Source organism: Salmo salar, chromosome 04 (assembly GCF_965601325.2).
Source record: "Salmo salar chromosome 04, fSalSal1, whole genome shotgun sequence".
Lineage (NCBI taxonomy): Eukaryota > Metazoa > Chordata > Actinopteri > Salmoniformes > Salmonidae > Salmo > Salmo salar.
In genome coordinates this window covers 71,278,443-71,292,096 of record NC_138294.1, presented here as the reverse complement: position 1 = coordinate 71,292,096, position 13,654 = coordinate 71,278,443, and the positions used below count along the sequence as shown (strand labels likewise).

The following is a 13,654-nucleotide window of genomic DNA, read 5'->3' as shown; positions in this document are numbered from 1 at the left end:
TGTAAACAAATTTGTGCACAACATTTTACAGAAATAAGATTTTTGTGTGTATTGAAAATATCTGGGATGTTTTATTTCAGCTCATGAAACATGGGACTAACACTGTCCATGTTGCGTTTAGATTTTTGTTCAGTGTATATCATAGCCGACAGTAGGGTACTAAATACAATTTCCAGTGGCACACTGACTCATTTAATGAAGAAGTTGAAGCCATAGTTTACTCACGGTGATGACCGGTGCGCTCGTCATGGGAATAGATAAGTTACTTTGAAATACAGTGCTGCTGTTAGCAAAAAATGTTGGTTCTACAGACAGATTAGTCTTCTCCTTTCAGCAGAAGACATTTGCTTTCCAAAACGTTCGTTTTTCCAGCAATTATATTTTGAAATCTGCAAAAGGCAAAACGACAGCCGCAACCAAACATAGAAATATAATCCATAGATGGCACTTCCCATTCAGATCAGGACTGACATCCATTGCTAGTGTACCCATGAGTACAACAGTCAATTTGCCAGCCGTGTAGCCACCGCTCCACGCTGTCTGGTCTAATGTACATTTCGTTAGGAGTCCTTTTATAAACACTCTGGGAAAAAGTGGTGTTTCATCCTTTTGGCATAATGTCTGTGCTCACGTGGGCGTGGTTACTGACTGGGTAAAACTTTACATGAAAAACAATTGCATTTAGAATGCTAAAATCACATTTAATCTTCTCACAAATAGTTGTATATTTAATCATATACATTTTACAACACTTAGATGTAACTGACAAATATTGTGAAAGCTCTTAAAGTTCCAATGTTTCCGTTATGTCTTTAATGATATTTTTTCATTTTAACATTTATTTAACTTGGCAAGTCAGTTAAGAACAAATTATAACTTACAATAACGGCCTACCAGGGAGCAGTGGGTTAACTGCCTTGTTCAGGGGCAGAATTACATATTTTTACCTTGTCAGCTCGGGGATTCAATCCAGCAACCTTTCGGTTACTGGCCCAATGCACTAGGCTACCTGCCGCCCCCTAGGCTACCTGCCGATATCACCAAACAATAAATTATCTGACATAATAGTTCTTTAAGTCCCTCCCGACCATTTCCCACATTCTTTGTGTTGGAAATATTGTTCCATTATCCTTTTTAGGATGTTGTAGTTTTGGCAGGAGGAATCTCCTTGTAACAAAAGGGTTCTTTCCCCTCAATACTGCATGGTCAAGGAGAGATAGTTCCTGCAAGGTATTTACGACCGTCATAAAACTGGCCAACTCCCCCAGGAGAGGGCGTCTTGAAACCTTTGGTTAGCCGGCACCTTTGATCTCCATCCAGGATGGCAAGTCATGACAATTGTATGTTGTGGTGTGGGTGCATTTTCCTGGCATGGTTTGGGTACACTTGTAGAATCTATGCCAAGGTGCATTGAAGCTGATCTTGCAGCTCATGGTGGCCCAACACCTTTTTAAAATACTTTATGTTGGTGTTTCCTTTATTTTGGCAGATACCTGTATATGCTTGTGATAAAACCTAATCCACAGTTATTTTTTTATATTGATTCTCTGTGGCTAAATTATGCTGCCTGGTGTATTTTGAACATTGAGAGCCTGCTCCTGTGATTGGATAAAAAATTATAATAATACAAATATGTATATAATTTCTATATTTATGTTTTTTGCCTCATGGGCCCTCTACGGGCTTGGGGCCAGCCCCTGACTCACATAGTTGACCAGTCACATGTATTTATTATGCAATTTATTTTATTAACCAGCTACCCAATTAAGCCAGGGCCCCTCAGTTACTTCCTCTCCTCATCTGATGATTAGCAGAGTGGCAACAGGCAGCAGCAGGCTGTCTACACTCATTGAGAGCAGGCTCCTGAGTCCTACTGTGGTTGGCGGTTGCAGTAAAGAATATTTAAAATATATACTCTACATACTCTACATGACCAAAAGTATGTGGACATCTGCTCTTGAAACATCTCCTTCCAAAATCATTTGTTCCATGTTATTGATTCAGTTAATGTAATTGTAATCTTTTTAAGAATGCTGTGGGCTTAGATACTGATATCGATGTGTGGGTAGGGGGTGGGATGGGGTCGTCATCTGATCATAATGCAATATTATATTAACTGTTGTGGTATTGTGGTGCAAACATTTTCATTATCCAGTAACAGAATAGAAGACATTAGATTATTCCATTATTTGTAACCAATCATGTCTGGAACCCATACAAAATGTATACAGCTCTCTCTGTCAGTGAGTGAGAGCAATAGAGATGTGATCAAATCCTATCTGAATCTCCCAATTCATGAAAGACATAAGCGAAGGGGGCAGAGCTGACAAAGTGTGTATTCATGCCTTGGGTGACTGAAGGAAAAGTGGATCTTATGTCACATTCCAGCCTGGTTTTGCTAAGAGCCTGGCACCATACAAAGTAGGAGCCATTCTGGAGAAAGAGAGCGTTGCCTGTGGTGGCCACTCCTGGACACATACTGGAGTCTTGGAGAGCCATCCTTGAGAGAACTTCATTTTGACCATAAAACAAAGCTGGCAACCTAAAATGATTGGCACCCTTGATAAAGACTGTATAACATAAATAATACAAATACTGCGCTAGCTATATTGAATGCTTCAAAAATGGGAAAATTATATTTTTGTATAGGCGACTAATACAATTGCTCAGAAAAATATTTTGGTCAACAATAATAATCTAAAAAAGATAGTGGTGAACATGATTGGCACCCCTGTTTTCAATACTCACCCCTTGTGAGGATAACATCACTTAACTAACCTCTTGTGAGGATAACAGCACTTAGCCTTTTTCAATAATATTTTCTCATAAAACATTTTCTATAATGTTTTATGAGATTGGAAAACACATTGGGAGGGATCTGATATTCTTGATATCCTTAGGTATGTGCTTATGTACTGCCTTCTTCAATTCAAACCACAGGTTTTCAATGGGGTCCGGGGACTGAGATGGCCATCACAAAATGTTGATTTTGCTGCTAATTAACCATTTATTTGTGGATTTTGTTGTATGCTTGGGGTCATTGTCTTGCTGGAAGATCCACTTGTGGCCAAGTTTCAGCCTCCTGGCAGAGGCAACCAGGTTTTTAGCTAAAATATCCTGGTACTTGGTAGAGTTCATGATGATGTTGACCTTAACAAGGGCCCCAGGATAAGTGGAAGCAAAACAGCCCCATAACATCAAAGATCCACCACCACCATATTTTACAGTAGGTATGAGGTTCTTTTCTGCATATGCATCCTTCTTTCAAGGCCGAACACATCACTGGTGTGCGTGGCCAAAGAGCTCTATTTTCATCTCATCTGACCATATCACCCGGTTCCAATACAAGTGTCAATGGCATTTAACAAACTCAAAGAGTAGCATTTTAATGCAGATGTAATCAATCTGTGGTTACTCATGGTACCTCTCAAGAGTACAGGTCTTAACCCCAGTTCCCAACCTGGCCCTCATACCCTACTGGCCAGCTAATCATCCCTGGCCTGCCGATTAACACCATTTAAGGTTGCCAGCTTTGTTTTATGGTCAAAATGAAGTTCTCTCAAGGATGGCTCTCCAAGACTCCAGTATGTGTCCAGGAGTGGCCACCACAGGCAACGCTCTCTTTCTCCAGAATGGCTCCTACTTTGTATGGTGCCAGGCTCTTAGCAAAACCAGGCTGGAATGTGACATAAGATCCACTTTTCCTTCAGTCACCCAAGGCATGAATACACACTTTGTCAGCTCTGCCCCCTTCGCTTATGTCTTTCATGAATTGGGAGATTCAGATAGGATTTGATCACATCTCTATCGCTCTCACTCACTGACAGAGAGAGCTGTATACATTTTGTATGGGTTGCAGACATGATTGGTTACAAATAATGGAATAATCTAATGTCTTCTATTCTGTTACTGGATAATCAAAATGTTTGCACAACAATTCCACAACAGTTAATATATTATAATATTGCATTATGATCAGCTGACGACCCCATCCCACCCCCTACCCACACATCGATATCAGTATCTATGCCCACAGCACAGCATCCTTAAAAATATTAAAATGACATTAACCTTATCTATAACATGGAACGACAAAAATAGAGGTAAATCCGCGTGTTGCATGCTATAGTGCTTGCTTGAGATTATGAAAGAATGACGCAGTTAGAGTTAATTATATATTATAAATAATAACATATTGCACATCATGCTTGCGAAGGATATTTGTGGATATTAAGAACACATGTAATGAATTCCCCCCCAAAATTGGCACGTGTTTTCGACTATTATAGTCCTCCAGCACGCAATATGGCATGATTCGCCGAACCAATGACTTTGAAAGCATTGAAATAAGGTACAAATTAAATGACTTACTTTAAGACGGCACTGTCCCCTTGTCTGACAGTGATGTTGTCCTTAGAAAAAGAATCCCCGCTCCTCGCTGGCACTCCTGCAGGTACAAGGAATAACAGTCTTACACCGATGACAACAAGGCATTTCCAAGGCGCCACAAAATAACCACAAATGCCCATTTTTCCGTCAGTGCGCAACTTCCACGGAAACTTGAATGTCAAATACTCCTTGCTCCGTGCGAAATTGTGATGCCCACAGAAATTCAACTCCACTCGAAATGCTGTTGTGGTTGGAGGTCGACCTCTATTTGCTTGTCTCAACTATAAGGTGAGAATATCAAAAAGTAAGCTATATCTGTGCCTCTAGTAGCCTATCTCCAAGAGATTTCCAGCTACAACAAGCTTCAGAGGAAAAAAGCGATGTGTGTTTTCTGAAAGCTGATGTAGACCGTATCCCCAGCTTTGTGTATGTTATTTGTAATCGCCAAGAGATGGATGCTCGCACAAAGATGCATCAGCAAAGTCTCCACTTGGGTAGTTCTCCCGATACAGCACAACACTGCAGTGACTCTAGAAACAAGTATGCTCTGAAATCAGTTTTGTATCCTTATTTATCAAGTACATAAACTAAATCCACCAACCAGCCAGCACCGCGGAATCAGGTGAAATCACTCCTTGATTCGAGTGTGTGCCTCGCGTACAGCCAAGTCTGCAGTTCTCCCCTGCGCAGGTTATTAAACCATGTGAGCCATCCGCGCAGCATCCCTACTCCCGCTATTTTTAATACCCCAGTGGATGATCAAGCAAGTGATTTGTAGAGATACATCTATAGGCTAGGCTGTATATGTCCTTTAAACTATATCTTAGTCTGCGTTATAATGACAATAACCACCACAATGAATAGGTCAATCGGGTTGCCTAAGGGAGTAAACGTTATTTATTGTAAGGTTTACATGGAGAAAATCGGACCTCTCAGAAATGAAAATGGATTACACTACCTCCAGCAAAATATATTTTTGCTAAACTCTCCATGAAAGCTTGAAAAAAAGTGACCCTCCTATATACCCCAAATAACAATTTAAACAAAGTGGATAGCAGAGAACATGTCTACCATTTACTCTCACGTCTTGGACCGACAAGAGCCTTCTGCAGTGTTAGAAACGATTCCTGGTGTTGGAAGCATGACATGGTAATGCGGGTAATTTGATAGCGCACAGGGCTGCGGGCCAGAAGGTTGTGGGTTCGCAGACCACCTTGAACAAGAGTAGGAGTGGAAAGATTTCCTTTATAGTGAAAGCATTACATTAATCTATCACATTTTCAGATTCGAGTAAATAAAAAGCATTTTATAAACATTTCATGCCATTCTACGTCATTTTACATATAAGCTGGAATCTTTTTTAAATTCCACACAAATGCCCGACATTTCAGGCTAAGAATGGACAGAGAGATGTGTTCATCTTTGCAACTAAACTGTCCCCTTTGCATATAATAGGAATCTGAGCATAGTACTTTCAAAAGTTATGCCTACCATTCTACACCAGACAAAGTACCAATGCAGAAAGAAATTAAGCTTTAACTGCTGGCTACACTTCTTCCGTGGGTTAACCCAACGAGAGGTCACAGGTGTTTCCCTAAAAGCTGTCTGGGTTTAAACATTTTTAAATATATACACTACCGTTCAAAAGTTTGGGGTCACTTAGAAATGTCCTTGTTTTTGAAGAAAATAACATTTTTTGTCCATTAAAATAACTTCAAATTGATCAGAAATACAGTGAAGGGAGTAGTACACAGCATTGTACGTGATCTTTGGTTCCTTGGCAATTTCTCGCATGGAATAGCCATCATTAGCTGTGCTAACATAATTGAAAAAGGGTTTTCTAATGATCAATTAGCCTTTTAAAATTATAAACTTGGATTAGCTAACACAACGTCCCATTAGAACACAGGAGTGATGGTTGCTGATAATGGGCCTCTGTAGCCAGGGGCGAAAATCTGATATCAACTTTGGAGGGGACAATTACATTAAATTTTCTCAAGAGCAATTCCTGAGGGGGACACCAAAAGTAGTGCTGTAACACATAGCCTACGTTTAATAGGGTAAATATATATGCCGTACTCCTAACTACCGGTACCCAAAACTACACAACGAATCACAACAGCAATACCATTGCCTTTAACAAATCTTAGTTCAGTCACCAGTTTAAGTTGAGAGTGGGGGTATCCATGGCATTTTCCAATTCTGTTCCTATTTTACAAGTAAAAAAAATTGAGAACCTTTCATAATGTTGCCAAACAAAGACTCAACAAACTTACCTGAGACTCCCTGTCTCTGCCAGTCTGTCCCTGCATATCTGTCCCCAACTCTGCTGTCTGTGTGCCATCTGTTGCCTGCTCTGCCTAATGACATCATTGTGAAACATTTCCATTAGAATTTCATTTCTTTCTTATGAACATTTTATCAACTAGTCTTTGAGATATTAGGCTACTAGGGTTCTTACTTTGCGTTTTGGTGTACTGAAAAATACTCTGATGTCCGTCTTTTTTCTGCCATTTTTCTGCCATTTTTCTACCTAGTTGGCTACACACACACAGTATGTAGGTTATTTACAGTAGGAGATGGGCTTCTATCATCTTATCTTCTATCATTCTATATGGGCTTCGATCTAAAAGGTAGCTAGCAAATGTGAAACGGATTGCAGTGACAAGAGTTGACAGCTGTATGAGTTCACCATTTACACAACATATGCTGCAACCTTTTGTAATTTTAATCGTTTGTTTCATATTGGCTGGCTTCTAACAATAGCTGAATTTGCAAAGCTTGCGAGCACCAATTCAGTGGTGTTTGCTATAATCTTTGCTACCCGGGTTAAATAAAGGTGAAATAAAATATATAAATAAAAGTTCCCTTGCGACAATTTAGCTTTTGCAACGAGACCATTAAATATATTTAAGACAATGGTAGAAGAGAGTGTAGTTCTGTTCAGTTTATCGCTAACCTTATCACAGGGACTTTGAAGCACTAACTTACATGCATGCTGATCTTGGAATAAATTGACGATAGCAAAGATTCCATCTTTGACGACGCCACATAAATGGAATAGGTACTAGCTAGCTTAATAGTTAATATTTGCGCGCTAGCTCTGCATATTCAGCTAGCGTGTGTGCGCGATTGACTGGATTAACCTCACGTCAGTTACGTGCATTGAGTGCCTTTCAGACAGTAGATACGACCTCTACGTTACCTAGCAAGCTAAGGAACTGGCAGTGGATCAAACCATTGTGAGGCAAAGGGTGGGGGGGTCGCAATCTTTTGAAACTTAAAAACGCACTATTAAGTGTCTATAATCAGCACAATTGCTTTCATTGCGTATTATTGATATTATTTAAATTACATAGTTATGTTTCAGTGATATATTGGGGGGGACAAATCATATTTTTCCCAGGATGGGGGGGTCGTGTCCCCCCCGTCCTCCCCGGGATTTCCGCCCCTGTCTGTAGCCAATGTAGATATTCCATCAAAAATCATAAATTTCCAGCTACAATAGTAATTTACAACATTAACAATGTCTACACTGCATTTCTGATCAATTTGATGTTATTTTAATGGACAAAAAATGTGCTTTTCTTTCATAAACAAGGAAGTCTCTAAGTGACCCCAAACTTTTGAACGGTAGTGTGTACAGTTGAAGTCGGAAGTTTACATACACATTAGCCAAATACATTTAAACTCAGTTTTTCACAATTCCTGACATTTAATCCCAGTAAAAATTTCCTGTCTTTGGTCTGTTAGGATCACCACTTTATTTTAAGAATGTGAAATGTCAGAATAATAGTAGAGAGAACGATTTATTTCAGCTTTTATTTTTTTCATCACATTCCCAGTGAGTCAGAGGTTTACATACACTCAATTAGTATTTGGTAGCATTGCCTTTAAATTGTTTAACTTGGGTCAAACGTTTAGGGTAGCCTTCCACAAGCTTCCCACAAGAAGTTGGGTGAATTTTGGCCCATTCCTCCTGACAGAGCTGGTGTAACTGAGTCAGGTTTGTAAGCCTCCTTGCTCGCACACACTTTTTCAGTTCTGCCCACACATTTTCTATAGGATTGAGGTCAGGGCTTTGTGATGGACACTCCAATACCTTGACTTTGTTGTCCTTAAGCTATTTCCCCACAACTTTGGAAGTATACTTGGGGTCATTGTCCATTTGGAAGACCCATTTGCGACCAAGCTTTAACTTCCTGACTGATGTCTTGAGATGTTTCTTCAGTATATCCACATCATATTCTTGCCTCATGATGCCATCTATTTTGTGAAGTGCACCAGTCCCTCCTGCAGCAAAACACCCCTACAACATGATGCTGCCACCCCATGTGCTTCACGGTTGGGATGGTGTTCTTCGGCTTGCAAGACTCCCCCTTTTTTCTCCAAACATAATGATGGTCATTATGGCCAAGCAGTTCTATTTTTGTTTCATCAGACCAGACATTTCTCCAAAAAGTACGATCTTTGTCCCCATGTGTAGTCTGTCTTTTTTATGGTGGTTTTGGAGCAGTGGCTTCCTTGCTGAGCGGCCTTTCAGGTTATGTCGATATAGGACTCGTTTTACTGTGGATATAGATACTTTTGTACCTGTTTCCTCCAGCATCTTCACAAGGTCCTTTGCTGTTGTTGTGGGACTGATTTGCACTTTTCGCACCAAAGTACGTTCATCTCTAGGAGTCAGAACACGTCTCCTTCCTGAGCAGTATGATGGCTGCGTGGTCCCATGCTGTTTAAACAGACCACGTGTAACCACCCAGCCCACGACCTCCACATCCGGCTTCTTCACCTGCGGGCTTCTTCACCTGAGACCAGCCACCCATTTATTCTGATTGGCTGGGCCTGGCTCCCCAGTGGGTGGGCCTATGGCCTCCCAGGCCCACGCATGGCTGCGCCCCTGCCCACTCATGTGAAATCCATTGATTAGGGCCTAATTCATTTATTTTAATTGACTGATTTCCTTATATGAACTGTAACTCTGTAAAACCGTTGGAATTGTTGGATGTTGCATTTATATTATTGTTCAGTATATTTATATATATATATTTTTAAAATATATATTAAACATCTTCTATTGTGCAGAAAGTGAATAGCTTAATCAATTGATTGTGACAGAATTAGATTAGTTCCCAAGCAAAGTCAGCCTCTGAATGTCAAGGAAACAAAACAAGGATATCCCCATATGCATCAGAGTCACGTCTTTCCTGGGTACTTGACAGCTTGTTTCTAGCATAAAGCATTGTGGACCAAAGCGCTGTTATAGATCACTTAATATAATCAGATCCATTTTATTTTCTTCAAAATCTTAAGATAAAAGGGGTAGGCCTCTCCTTTTTGCTATTTTCTTAAATAAAACGTAGGCCTATGGCATAGCCTCTCATACCCCCTCAATTCGATTATTGGCTTTAACAGCTCTTCACTGACACAGAGGTAGTCTATTTAAAGAGTGCATGTTGGGTGGAGGAATTGACCATCAAATAGCCAAATTTTGTCTGTCAAACAGGTAGGCCTACCTCTTATTGTATTTCTTAAATAGCAAGAAATAGGCTCCAACACAAAGCCCTCTTTGTTGTTAGTAAAGTCTAATTAAAATGAAAATGATTGAATTATGCCTACTCGAATTTGCCTACTTTCAGCACCATGAGCTGTCCGTTTCCAATGGATTGTGCCGCGGCTGCTGTTTCAAGTTTCAGCACCACAATGTAAGTAACTACAATCTGGCTTATTGTGAGGTCAATAAACCTTTGACTCTCCGCCTGTTTTGCCACCGTAGAGCAGAGCAGGTTAGTGCTCAGTGTTGGAATTTTCATTGCAGTGTGTAGTTTAGCTAATCATCTGAAACGTACGTTCCTGAACATATCAAGGTGGATCTATGCTCTGCTCAATAGTATAAGTGGTAGGCTATACTATTGTATATCAGAACTGTAGCCTAGTGTGTGTGTGTGTGTGTGCATGTGAGAGAGATGTTTTTTAATTGACCCCCCATAAACGTAACGGACATATACCGGGAGCTGTGCCAGGCTCGCCACGTCTGTTGGCTCATCCAGCTGTAACGCATAGAATTCACTGACTTGTATGTGAAGCAGTAAATGTTTCAAAACATCTCCTGCCATGTCACTGATGTGTTGTGAAACAGTGTTGTTTGATGAAGTCATTGTCTGTATAGTTTTTTTGGCCTTTTCCCCCAGCATTGTCCCAGCCATATCCGCAGCAGCAGGAAGAATTAAGTCCTCCACAATAGTATGGGGCTTGCTGTCCTAGCCACTCGGTAGATCACCATATATGGGTTGGCGCCCCCCCCCTTGGGTTGTGCCATGGCGGAGATCGTTGTGGGCTATACTCGGCCTTATCTTAGGATGGTAAGTTGGTGGTTGGAGACATCCCTCTAGTGGTGTGGGGGCTGTGCTTTGGCAAAGTGGGTGGGGTTATATCCTGCCTGTTTGGCCCTGTCCGGGGGTATCATCGGATGGGGCCACAGTGTCTTCTGATCCCTCCTGTCTCAGCCTCCAGTATTTATGCTGCAGTAGTTTATGTGTCGGGGGGCTAGGGTCAGTCTGTTACATCTGGAGTATTTCTCTTGTCTTATCCGGTGTCCTGTGTGTATTTAAATATGCTCTCTCTAATTCTCTCTTTCTCTCTTTCTGTCTTTCTCTCGGAGGACCTGAGCCCTAGGACAATGCCTCAGGACTACCTGGTATGATGACTCCTTGCTGTCCCCAGTCCACCTGGCCGTGCTGCTGCTCCAGTTTCAACTGTTCTGCCTGCGGCTATGGAACCCTGACCTGTTCACCGGACGTGCTTGTTGCACCCTCGACAACTACTATGATTATTATTATTTGACCATGCTGGTCATTTATGAACATTTTAACATTTTAACATCTTGACTATGTTCTGTTATAATATCCACCCTGCACAGCCAGACTGGCCACCCCTCATAGCCTGGTTCCTCTCTAGGTTTCTTCCTAGGTTTTTGGCCTTTCTATGGAGTTTTTCCTAGGGAGTTTTTCCTAGCCACCGTGCTTCTTTCACATGCTTTGCTTGCTGTTTGGGGTTTTAGGCTGGGTTTCTGTACAGCACTTTGAGAATATCAGCTGATGTACGAAGGGCTATATAAAAATAAATTTGATTTGATTTGATATAAGACGCTTCTAGCCCCTTCTTATTAATGGTATCTATTGCTTGACGAAAGTCATCTTAATTCTCGCTCAAAAAACTCCCGTGGTTTATTTTTCAAATTGCCATGTTTTGTTTCTAAATGTCTGCACAAGAGTGAAGGTTTCATTGAGTTGTGAGAGAACTTTTGCACATATAACACACTGTGGCTGAAGAAAGGCACTACTCCCAATATAAGTGAACCCCAAATCTCATCAAATTTGCACCTCTTCGATGGTCCAACATCCCTGTCTGTTGTTCGGTGCTTTCCCGGGTAAGGGGGCAGTAGCTCTTCGGCTGCATCAGATTCACAACTGTCATTGTCCATGCTAGCTGGGCTAACAACAATTGTAGAATTACTGATGCTAGCATTGGATGTGCTCGTGGAAGCAGAACAACTTGTGTCGTCAGCAGGTGCAGGTGCAATACTGCTGGTAGTAGCAGTACTGCCAGTAGAGCTGGTGTCTCTATGGAAGCGGGCCTTGCTTTTTTTAACCAATGAGCAGCAGCTATACGTTTGGATACATACGGACCGTTAGTGGAATTCCCGTAAGAGAGCAACAGTTAATATGATTGGATGTTAATTATTTGACTAGGCTACATGTATTTGACATTGTGTTGTTATTTCGCTGAACACTAGATGGTTGAATTTTATTTTTGGCAGTGAAATGAGGCTAGTCAGGCGAAAAAAAAACCTCACCCAAATGTATAGCCCCGCAGGAAAATATATATGGACTGTTTGAAAAGGTGAAGATTTTTATATATATATATATATATATATATATATATATATATATATATATATATTTAAAAAATACATATTTTTTAAATGTGAATCACATTTTTATTTGGCGTACCGCCGACGGCATTGCGCGTACCCCTGGGTGTATGCGTACCCCAGTTTGGGAATACCTGGTCTAAAGGATCAAATACTGATTCTAGTGTAGACCTGATAAAATGCTAAATGAGTGTAATTCGGGAAAACATTACCAAGTACTGAGAAACAATCTAGCAGTCCAGCCTCAGTACTTAATTTCAATTGACTCAATGTATTTTGATGTTTCCCTTAGATACTGTACATGTCCAAATGCACTTCTAAAGACATCATCCAAATCATTCCACGACATAATGGCAAATGCGGAAAAACAACACTTACTGTTGCACTAATAAGAACCGTTTGCAGGCCCTTTCAGGGTGAGAGAACACCACCATTATCGCTGTCCCCGGATTTCTTAGGAATAAAGGGATACTTTGATTTACCATAGTGCCCACCAGGCCGTGTACCACTGGGGTGCTTGCTGATGTATTTCTTGCTTTACCTGCTGTCAGAATAAATGTAGACCGCATGGCTTCGAAGATAAGCTAGAGCCTTCAAAAACCTTTTAATGTCCAGAAAAAGTACATCTTTATTACTAAGCCTTCAAAAGTTACATATGCAGACAAATGTTGTTAATTTTCAGAGAGTTGCCATAAAGCATGCTTTTTGCATGTTTCGTCTAAATGAGAGGAAATTCTTAATTTATACAGTAGGGTGGCCGTTAGCCTAGTGGTTAGAGCATTGGGCCAATAACCAAAATGTTGCTGGTTTGAATAACTGAGCCTACAAAATGAAAAATGTGTCTGTGCCCTTGAGCAAGGCACTTAACCTTAATTTGCTCCAGGGGTGCCATACTACTACAGTATGGCTGTAAAACAACACATTTCACTGCGTCTATCCACTGTAAAGTATGTGACAAACAAATTTGTGTATTTTATTCAGAGTTGAGCTCAAGGTCAAGACCTTCATTGAATGGCCTTAGTATCAATGATACTGTAATTAGCATGCATTTAATTTCCTCCTGGGAAAGTCATGTAAAAGTCACCAACGCCTGATACAGGGTACTGTATCAGCATATCTATGTTGAGTATCTCTCCAGGGAACTGAGTAAATATCAGAGCTATTGATAATTCAGATAGAAGATGTCTGCACATTCAATTCATTTAAGGGCACCAGATGTCTAAATAATCCATGTATTCATGCCAGGATTACATTGAAGGATTTCGTCATGTAGTGTAACACTTTAAAGCAGAAAGAGAACAGTGAGAGGTCAATCCAGTGTCATGCCCATTG

General features: G+C 40.7%; 1 protein-coding gene across 2 annotated transcripts in view; it reads right to left on the bottom strand.

The window, feature by feature from the left end:
• The window catches only part of LOC106603663 (opioid-binding protein/cell adhesion molecule), a 378,443-nt gene that overhangs the window by 192,080 nt on the left and 172,709 nt on the right, over positions 1–13,654 (bottom strand). Inside the window, exon 2 of one of the 2 annotated variants that reach the window (XM_014197611.2) lies at positions 4,372–4,447. In XM_014197611.2, coding sequence (XP_014053086.1) covers positions 4,372–4,447 — 76 coding nt within the window. Of the gene's footprint in view, positions 1–4,371; positions 5,073–13,654 lie in introns of those variants that run through there. The other variant, XM_014197610.3, reaches the window with a different exon arrangement.